Source organism: Phodopus roborovskii, unplaced genomic scaffold (assembly GCF_943737965.1).
Source record: "Phodopus roborovskii unplaced genomic scaffold, PHOROB, whole genome shotgun sequence".
In the NCBI taxonomy this organism is placed as follows: domain Eukaryota; kingdom Metazoa; phylum Chordata; class Mammalia; order Rodentia; family Cricetidae; genus Phodopus; species Phodopus roborovskii.
The window spans coordinates 28,832,528-28,843,212 of record NW_026125052.1 but is presented as its reverse complement, the minus strand read 5'-3'; the positions used below and the strand labels follow the sequence as shown (position 1 = coordinate 28,843,212).

The 10,685-nt window shown below is 50.5% G+C and overlaps 1 protein-coding gene across 2 annotated transcripts in view; it reads right to left on the bottom strand.

Annotated features, from left to right (window-relative positions):
- Positions 1-6,683: 6,683 nt before the first annotated feature.
- Dnai2 (dynein axonemal intermediate chain 2) overlaps positions 6,684-10,685 on the bottom strand; it is a 31,813-nt gene continuing 27,811 nt past the window's right edge. For both annotated transcript variants that reach the window (XM_051179929.1, XM_051179937.1), the window contains exons 12-13: positions 9,182-9,409; positions 6,684-6,890 (exon numbers count right to left, since the gene is read on the bottom strand). In XM_051179929.1, the coding sequence (XP_051035886.1) occupies positions 6,783-6,890; positions 9,182-9,409 (336 nt within the window). In that variant the 3' untranslated portion in view covers positions 6,684-6,782. The remainder of the gene's footprint in view (positions 6,891-9,181; positions 9,410-10,685) is intronic.

Genomic DNA, 10,685 nt, shown 5'->3' with positions numbered 1-10,685 from the left:
GCGCTGCTGCTACAGCTTCTGCTGCTGGAGCTGAAGCGCCCTGTCAGACTGAGGAGTCCCCCGGCCTCAGTGCCACGGCCTCCTCCCCGTCCAGTGGCGTCCGTTTGGTGGCTTCTCACACACACCCGCGCCCAGGCTCGCGGCTCCTGGCTGTGTCCTCTATGCTCCCGGCATCCGCCTGGCACGCGACTCCCTGTGGCCACGATCATCTGCTGCCCTCCTGACTGTTGCTGGGCGTCTCCAGGGCGTCCTGGCAGCCTCGGGTTTCCATGATCGATGTGGGCATCGCGGCTGTGGAGGCCAGTGCCTAGGGTGTGGGTGGCTGCACCCATTGTCCAGAGGCAGAAAGGATGATAACGTGGATAAAGAGCTGTGCTTGTCTCCTGGGACTCCGGGCTTAGTGGGGTGTATCCTATGGAAAAGTCCCCTTGGTGTTGACCCACTAAGTGCAAACCACGCCTGAGGTACAAACCCAGAACCTAGGTCAAAATGGATGGACCCAGACTGCCTGCCAGGCTCGCACCACCCAGGAGAGTCCACCTGTGGCCCTAGGAGTTGGCTTAGGATGTGGCTCAACACTAAGTCATAGGCTTATTTAAAACATCCTGAGGGCCTTGTAGATGGCACATCTTGTAAAGGAGCTCGTGGTCAAACCTCACTACCTAAGTTCAATTCCTGAGACCCACGTGGTGAAAAGGCCAAAATTGACTCCCAAAAGTGGTCCTCTGATCTCCACACGGGCATCCCAGTACATTTGCGTAATATATAAAAGTAATTTTTAAAAAGTATAAAAGGGGGTGGAGTTAAGAGCTCAGGAGTTGAGAGCACATGCTTTTTGGCAAAGAACCTGAGTTCAGTTCCCAGCATTGACACCAGGCAGCTCACAACTGCCAGTAACTCTTAACACCATTGAACCTCTGACCTTAGCAGACACACACACACACACACACACTATTTTAAAAAGTCTCAAAAAGACTTTTAAAATTCTCTCTCTATATATCTATCTATCTATCTATCTATCTCTATCTCTCTCTCCCTCTTTATTTTGAGACGGGGTTTCTCTATGGCTCTGGCTGTCCTGGAGGACCAGACTGGCCTTGAACTCAGAGATCCCCCTGACTCTGGGATTAAAGGCTTGTGCCACTACCCACCTGTCTTGTTTTTTTGTTTTTTTTTTCCCTGGGTTGGGGACATTTCTAGAAATTAAAACAAACAAACAAAAAAACCTACATTGCATCATGTCTCCCGTGAACTTTATAGATGACAACAGCACTTTGCAATGTCAAAAGGCTGGCCAGGTGGCCAGGTGGAACAATGGATAAATAGTTGCGATTGTTGGTAACAGTAGCAACAATGACACACTCAGGGAGCCCAATGGAAACGTTCCTTCCCTCAGGAGGCCTGGGCTAAACAGGATTTTACTCCTAGTTCTTCCTCCAACCAGCTTAGCCTCTGGGAGCCTGGTTTCCCTGTCCCCACTGTCTGTCCCCTATACAGTGCTGGAACTCTTCCTGAATACAGTAATGCGTCACCTGTCTCCCCTGAAGCCGAGCCCAGAGCCCCTGCAAAGACCAGAGAGGGAGGCTCCATGGGTTCAAATTCAGGAAAGAAGCTGGAGAAGTTAGCCCTCTCATTCCTTGGGGTTGTCACCGCCACCTGGCATGCAGCCAGAGTCAGAGCACGATGTCACCCTGTGCCTTGGGACTGGTTTCCTGGGCTTCCCCCAGGAGCTTGTGTTGGGGATAGTTATTAATAAACAGCAGCAGGAAGCAGCTGGCAGCCCCAGGTTTGATAACTATATGAACCAAGCTAAGTAAGCTTGGATAGCAAAGTCTCTTGCAGGGGGTGCCCAGCATTGCCGGACTCCCTGGCCCCCAGCAGCCTCTGAGGCTGTACCGAAAAGAAAACCAGCTCTGAGGTCAGAGAGTCTCCTACCTGTTCCTTTTGTTCTGAGATGGAGATTGAGACTGTTAGCTTGTGGCCTCAAGTTCACAATCATCCTGCCTCAGCCTCCCAGCTGATAAAATTACAGACATGTGCCACCACTTCCCACTCTGCATTTTAGAGCCTGAATTGACTCTTTGGATTACTCAAGAAGGTCTCTGGTCTACTGAACTTTGGCTTGTTTTCTTTTTCTTTGTTAGTCCTCCACACATATAAATCCCACCCAAGATGGCCCATCATGACTGATGAGTAAAAAATGAGCAGATTTGGAGTCAGGTATAGCTGTGCATACATGTAATCCCAGCACCCAGGAAGTCGGAGCAGGAGGATAGTAGTGAATTTGAGGCCAGCCTAGCTTACATAGAGAGACCCCGTCTCAAAACAAATCACTTCAAAGCTAGAGGCCCGAGACCATTTGACATGGAGACTCAACTTAGAGTTATGCCTACTTTCAAACATTCTCCTTGGTGACTTTGAGGTTGTATTAGTTGTTCTTCAGTTATTATGACAAAATTCCCGATAAGAGAAACTGAAGGAAGTTGGAAATACAGTTCAACTTGGCAGGGCCAGGTGGTGGTGGTGCTCGCCTTTAATCCCACCCAGAACGCAGGAGGCAAAGGCAGGGGGATCTCTGAGTTTGAGTCCAGTCTGATCTATAGAGTGATCTATAGATCACTGGCTGGCTAGGGCAACACAGAGAAACCCTGTCTTGAAAAATCAAGAAAGAAAGGAAGGAAGGAAGGAAGGAAGGAAGGAAGGGGGACAGGAGCATGAGGTAGAAATTATATCAACAGTAAGGAAGAAGAGGAGGAGTGGAGGGAGGAAGAGGACAGGGGAGGAGTGGAGAGAGAAGGGTAGGGGAGGAAGAAGAAAAGAAAGAAGAAGAAGAATTAGGAGAAGGAGAAAGAACTGGTACTTAGTTCACTTTCTCCTCGGCATCCTGCTCTGGGACCCCAGCACCCAGTGGTCTCATGGAAGAAATGGTAGCCACAGGGCTATGGTCACTATCACAGGCATAGATAGGATGGGTACACATAACAGTGTGCACACAGGAGCCTGGTCACCTTTCATGCAGCTTACTATGACTTGACTCTCCATGTCCTATCTAGCTCGGCATTGACATTTGCAGATCCTCTTTTGGCCTTTGTGGGCACCAGGCATGCCCGTGGTACATGTATACCTAGGCAACACTCATGCTGTAAGATAAAACTAATGAATCTTTTTGGAAAAGATGATAGTGGTGGGGTACAGCCCATTAAGGAAGACAACGGATGGCAACACGGATGGCTTGTGGGTGCATCCGCGGGTATGTGAGGCTGCTTGCTTACAAATGGATGGACCCGAGGCAGAAAAGAGAAATGGATGCAGGCTCTGCATGACTTTCTCATTCTCATGTTTCCCTTTGATTTCACTCTGAGACCTGAGTACCATCCACATTCAAGGTCGATCTTCACTCAGTTAAGCCTCTTTGAAAACACCCTCATAGATACACCCAGAGGTGTGGCTCTTAGGTGATTCTAAATTCAGTCAAGTTGACAGTGAAGACTGTTAAGCAGATGGAAAGGTATCCTTGCAGTAGGGAACCAAGCAGTACCACAGAGTCACTGTAAGCATGGTAGTTTACAGCCCTGCTCCCGGGAAAGGATTCCCCAATGTAACAATTCTGCCCGGGGCAGGGGAGGGTCTCCCCAGCCAAGTTGTTACAGTTTTGCTCAGTGAAATGTTACATTTCTGTCTAGTGAAATGTTAAGCTCTGCTTAAGGGAAAGTTTCAAGCGAAAGTGTTACAACCCTTAGGTCCCCCCAGATGTAACAGCTCTGCTGAACTAGGGTAAGGTTTCTCCCAGCGGAAGTGTTATAGTTCTGCTCTGCTCAGGGTTGAGAGTTGTTACTTCTCCTCTCTGTTCCGCTCCACTCCTGCAAAAGAAATCACCCAAACCTCATTTAAGAGAGTTATTGTGAGGGAAGAATCCAGGAGCGTGGCAGTGGCAAACTGAGCAGGGTACAGAGCTTATATAGGGTTCCGTGGGGCAGGGGCGGGGCGACAGAGATTTCCAGGGTGGTTTGGGATTGGTGAGCTTTTCTGCTCAAGGATTGGTGGGATTTAGTGCTCAGGGGACTCAGCGATTGGTGGGATTTCAATCCATGTTCCCAGATCAGGGTCAGGGTGTTTTTCCTTGGCCCCTTTCACCCTTCAAAGACCCGCCACCACAGAGGGAAATGGACAAGAGCTGTCAGGCACATGAGACAAAGAAGTCATTGCAGTAAGGCTGGCATCAGGGACACCGTGTGTACAGAGCTCTCCCAGCCCCTTTGTCCAGCCCTGTCTGCAGGCTTTTTTCTTCCCACAGTCCATTCTGGAATGCCATCCTATCACAGTGGCGCCCTCTGTACCCACAGGAAAGGATTTTCAGGTCCTAGCAGGTGGCTGTCTTTGCAAGCACAAAACAAAGGCCAACATTCCAGAATAGCAAAAGAACGCTCTTCCACCTTGAACACATAGTGTCAGCCCCTCACGGGGGCCCATCAGTGCCCAAGTCAACAGTGCATTTCACCCCCCCCCCCAGAGCACTGCGTTTGGTTGATCTGGCTCTCCAAATCAGGTTTCTGCACCCTGCCTTCATCTCATTTAGTTTGCTTGTGAGCGAGTCTCTTGTAGCCCAGGGTGGCCCTTGAACTTGATATGTAGCTAAGGATGACTGTGAATGCCTGATTCTTCTGCCTCTTCTTTCTGTGTTTGGGGATTGCTAGAGTGCCTCCCACACCCTAGTTTCTGCAGTGCTGGGGACTGAATCCAGAACTGAGCCGGACATTACCCGAGTCATAACATTTTGGACAAAACTATTCTTTGTGGTAGGGGTCTAGAATACTGGGAACCCTAGAATTCTGAGCAGTGTAGTGCCCATGCCATTCTGCATGAAGTGTCAGGAATAACTCATCTACCAGGTGTATTAACTCAAAATGTCCCAGGGGGCAAAATCTACCCCACAGAGAAACACATCTTTGAGAAGAGAGTCCCTAGAGATAGCATGGATGGTCTCTGTGTCTCCTGTCCTCTTGCAGTGAGGAGTATTTTGCTTCCTCCAGCATCCTGTGCCTGCTGTCTGAACACAGCAGCAGCAGGGAATAGGGCCCAGTGAGCCCACTCTTGAGGCTGGAGGGAGGAGTTCAGAGTGCTGAGTGTGATACACACGTAAGGACCATGAACGAGCCTGAGCTAAGCTTCTGTTTGCTTTTATGAGACCCAGCAGCTCCCCCGCTCTCTGTCACTTGCCACACTGGTGATGTGTGAGTGGAAGATGCAGAGGCCCTCCTTGGATTCCTGTGAAGATTTAACCCTAAATAAACACGAATGATGACTACTGACATCAAATTCAAGCCAAATGCAACAACTTGATGTCCCCTCACTGTTTTGGGCAAAAGGAATGGTCTGCGACTTCCCTCCACAAAATATCCAAACTCTAGTAGGTGGAAGTCAGAGGTCAACTTTGATGATGAGGTCAATATCCATCTTATTTTGAAACAGGGTCTCTCTGAACCTAGAGCTCACTGATTGGTCTAGGCTGGTTAGGCAGGGAGCCCCAGGGATCTGCCTGCCTCCACCTCCTCAGTGCTGGGATGAGCCCAGGTCCTCATGCCTGCACAGCATGAATTGTACAGGCTGAGCTAGTTAGCTCCCTGCCCCTCCCTACCTTTTTTGAGACAGGGTTCTGCTGTGTAGCCCTGGTTCTGGAGCTCATTGTGTAGATCAGGCTGGCCTTGAACTCACAGAGATCTGCCTGCCTCTGCCTTCCAGATTCTGGAATTAAAGGCATGTGCCACCATGCCCAGCCAACGGCATTTTTGATGCAGGCACTTTGAATCTCTGCTGATGGCCACAGACCCTCTGGAGCTTGTATGGGTGTACAGAGCTGGCTCTGAGGTGTCTTCTACCCACCCACTACTGTATGGAGTCATGGCTTTTGGACCCATCCCAGTGCCCACCCCCCCAGGGGCCTCCTGCTCTGCATGGTACTTGCCCCCAGTCAATTGCTCTTGTCCCTGTTCCACTCCCCAGCTGCTGTGATCAGAGCCTCAGTTTCCTCTTTGGTAAAATAAGGACTGAGCAACACGAACCTTCCAGGAACTTTGGAAGAATTGTAGGAGATCAGTGAGGGGCCCAGAGTGTGGGATTCATGACAAACACTGCTGTTATCACTGACTTAATTTTTATAAGAAGCACAGCAATAAAAAGCATACATGTACAAGGAGAGCCAGGCTCACCCTACCTCCTCTCTCGTAGACCACCCTCATGCGGCTGCGTGCAAGATACCCCTGGGGTTGCTTAGAGAGGCACTGGAGATGGGAACTAAACTTATGTTCCTATTACAAAGTAGGTGAGGGGGTGGAGGAGAGAGACACTTGCCCCTTTGTAGTCCCTCCTGAGGCCCTTGTACCATGGAGCAAGATCAGCTGAGCTCTGGAAGCTTCTAGAGAAAGGCATTGGTAACTACTGATCGGAGAACCTGGGATAAGCAGAATGGGGATCTATCTGGAGTTTAACTGAAGGCCCTGTGTGCCCTGAGCCCGAGTGAGCCTCGCAGTGGCTGAAGCTGGGGGAGGTGGCGCAGAGACGAGCCCTATCCATTCCCACCCTAGAAAGGGGTGCACTCAGGGCTCGGCCCCAGGATGGGGCAGTGACTTGTTCCTGATCCGTCTCCACCAAACACTACCCGAGAAAGAAACTCAGCTTCCACGTGCGAGAAGTGGCATCAAGAGGAAGGGCAGCAAGGGACACGGAGGGACAGCGCTGTGGGCAGCAAGGGACACGGAGGGACAGCGCTGTGGGCAGATGCTGCCCTAGGTGGGCACAGCTCTCTCTTCACCCTCTTCTTCGCCTGCATCTTCCTCTATGACAGTTTCGTCCAACAGTTCGTTTTCGTCTTCTTTCTCTAAACTTGGCTTTCTCTTTTGAAGCAAAAACAGAAATGCTGGTGAGGGGCAGGCCCTCGCCCATTTCATACAGGTGGAACCCCGAAGGCCACACATCAAGGCACTGCCAGGAGCCCAGAGAGGAAGTCCCTAGGTGGTCCCTAGGTGCCCTTAGTGCCCACTCCAAGTTGGTCCATCGGGGGCAGAGCCATGGGATGGAGGAGGCAGGCAAGATCTTGAGCCTGCCCCACACGGGCCACCTTGACACCCTCACCTGGGACGCAGGCATGACGCGCCGAGGAGTGGGCTTAGAAATAAGGGTGAAGGAAGACGGCCTCCATCATGGGGCAACGTCCCCCCCCCCCGCCCGCTTTCATTCTTCGGGGAGCAACTCTTGCAGTATAACAGAGGCTGGCCTCTGGGTTTTCTGGTTTGGGGTTCCTCTCAGTGCTTGGGTTCCAGGTATGGATTATTAGTCTTCCTAGCTTCTGAGTGATGCTCTCTGAGCCCCAATTTCAGACTAACTACAGGGACTAAGAGAGGAAGAGGTATGGGGTGGGCTGAGTCTGTGAGCCTCAACACTTTCTCCAGGGGAACTCCATCTAGAATGTTTAAACCTTGCAAGGAAAGCATTCCAGGAGGTAGGACACCAAGCACACGCCTCCTGGCCTCCTGGCACTGAAAGCTTTGCCTTCTGAAGGATGGGATGGACCAGGAATGATAGATGGGAAGAGCCTGGGGCTTCAGGCCAGGGAGACAGGACTCTAGTCCAGCCTGTGCTATAAATGTGGACTCCTCTCCCCACTCACATGCATGGCTCTCATCCAAGGGCTGTCCAAATATATATATATAGCATCACAAAATCACTCGCTGTCCTCAAGCAGTGGGAGGGAGACAGCAAGTGTCACCAGGCAGACTTAGGTACTAGAGAGATGGCTCAGGGGTTAAGACTGGCTGCTCTTGCAGATAATCTGAATTTGGTTCCTAGAACCCATATCAGATGGCTCATAACTACCTCTAACTCCATCTCCAGGGGATCTGACACCCTCCTCGTGTGACATTACCCTCCTGCCTGGATCTCTGTATGTTAGCATTACAGGTGTTCATGACCCCACCTGGTTTATGGTTTGATACTGAACACGGAACCTGGAGCTTTATGAATGCCAGGTAAACAGTCTATTGATTGAGCTACATCCCAGGCCCCTCTAAATAATTTGTGTATTTATTCATTTAGTGTCTGTGTGTGTGTGTGTGTGTGTGTAGGCACATATGTGACCATGCACATGATCTAAGTTCCACAGCACCCTGGTGGAGGTCAGAGGACAACTTGTGGGGGTTGGTTCTCTCCTTCCACCATGTGGGTTCCTAAGAATCACACTCAGATCATCCGGCCTGTAGTAAGTCCCTTTACCCATTAAGCCATCTTGCTAGCTCCACCAAATACTTATTTGTTTGTTGTGTATGTGTGTATTGCTTGCATGTATGTCAGAGTACCACATGTATGTCTGATGGCCACAGAGGCCGGCCTGAGGAAGGCATTGGACGCCCCTGGAACTTGAGTTGAGTTAGACAGTTGTCCGGGGTCCTCTGGAAGAGCAGTCGGTGCTCTTAACTGGTGAGCCATCTCCCCAGACCCTCCCCTAAATACTTTTTAAACAAGGGCCCCACACTTTCATTTCGGCCTTGGACCCCCTGACACAGCTTAGGAGAGCAAGGCACTGGTGTAGCCTGGCTTCATCGCTTTCCTGACACTGGCCCTCGTCTCCTTCCTATCTATCTGGACCCCGAAGAGAGTGAGGCGCATGGAGAAGATTCTTTTCCCCTCTGTCCCCAGACGGTGACAAGGCACTGTCTTTACAGTGCTGTCTTCATTTTCCAGACGGCCACTGAGGCACTGGGAAGGAATGTGTGAGGCCAGGTGACAAAGTCAGAAAATGCTTGCGGGCTGGGGCCACAACCCTGTCACCTGAGTGGGCTAAGCCAGAGCGGTGCACAGAGGGCAAATACCACAGCCCTTCCTCCTACAGGCCTCAGAGCCCTCACGCTAACTCAGGGATTCCCAGGGCCCTGATTCAGGGGCACCATGAATGTTGAAGATGAGCCCACCATGGCGAGGAACTCCAGCCCTCAAGGAACCTGGTGTCTCTTGGGAGACAAATTTCCTCAAGAGATAGAAGTGAGTCAGCCCTCTTACCAGTGGACAGTCAAGGTCCATCCAGGAAAGCTACTGGCTCGGGGTCACCCAGGAGGTCAGCAGTTGGGCAGAACGTGGTCTCATGACTCTCTCCCAAACCCCAGCCCACCCACGCCCCTGCGGAGGTCCTTACGGGCTTGGGTTTCTTCTTCAGGGCCTCTGCCTCCTTCTTCTTCAGTTCTGAGAAGATGACCTCGAAGAACTCCTCCTCAGCTTTGGTGACTAGCTCTTCAAGGTCCAGGGCTGCCTCCTCATCCCTCTGGTCGTCATCTTTGCCCTCTGCCTTGCCTTTTTCCTTCAGCCGCATCTCACGGTGTCTGGCCTCCAGGATCTTTTCCCGCCGGGTCTCACGTTCAAATATCTGAGACAGACAGGGACAGGCAAGGGAGGTGGGGAGGCAGCTGGAAACCCCCACAATAGTCCCGGCTTCTATGGAAATTTGTTCCGGGTGAGGTCTGCTGGGGGGGGGGTCATATCATCAAAGGAGGGTCGGTCAAGTAATGGTGATATACACTTACAATCTCAGTACTTAGGGGGATGAAGCAGGAGGATTACTACAAGTATAAGCCAGCCTGGGCTTGTTGCAGCATATTTTTTTATCACACTGTGTAAAGATGTGTCACTGTTTTACCTTGCCTGCCTAAAGCTCCTGACTGGTTTAATAAAGAGCTGAATGGCTAATAGCTAGGCAGGAAAGGATAGGCAGGATTTCCAGGCAGAGACAGGCACTCTGGGATGAAGAGACAGAGGTAGATTTGTTAGAAAGACCCTGAGGAAGTTGGACATATGATACTGAGGAGAGGTAAAGAGCCACATGGCAGAACACAGATTAATAGAAATAGGTTCGTTTAAGTAATAAGAGCTGGTTGGGAATAAGCCCTAGCTAAAGCCAATTTTTCACAATTAATCATAAACCCCCATGTCATTATTTGGGGAGCTGGTGGTCTCAAAAGAAAGCTTGATGACATGGGATACTTGGCAAAACCCTATCTGAAAAAAAAAATCAACGCTAGAGCTGAGAGATGTACTATGTATTGAACTATTTCCATGAAATAAAAGATGCCAGCATGTACTTACACATCAAGTAAACTCATAGCTGTGAAAGTGCATCTCTGAGTATGTAAACCTTGAACACTTGCTTTCATTTATTTGTATTCATGCATTGGAAAAAAAACAAACAACTAAGCCAGATATGGTGGCACATGCTTTTAAACCCAGCACTCAGGAGGCTGAGACAGGTGGATCTCTGCGAGTTCAAGGCCAGCCTGGTAGACATAGGCCAAGCCAAGGCTACAAAGTAAGACCTTGCCTGGAAACAAACACACACTTGCTCACAGTGCTGTTAGAGTGCCTGCCTAGCAGAAATCCAGCTGCGTAAACGGGATGACGGCACACCAGTGGCCTCGAGACTCTGGAGGCAGAGGCGGGTGAATTGGAAACTCAAGGTCGTCCTCAAGCAGTTACACCGAGTTTCTCAGTTCCACAGAGCTCCAGATACACAGGCTACAGTGAAGAGTGTCCTTCAGGATAGGCAAGATGGTGATTTTGGTCTTCAGCTCAGGGGTGAGTACTCAGCCTCAGGCACAGGCAGGAGACTATCCTGACTTCAACACTAAGAACGTCAGTCCTGGCGTCCC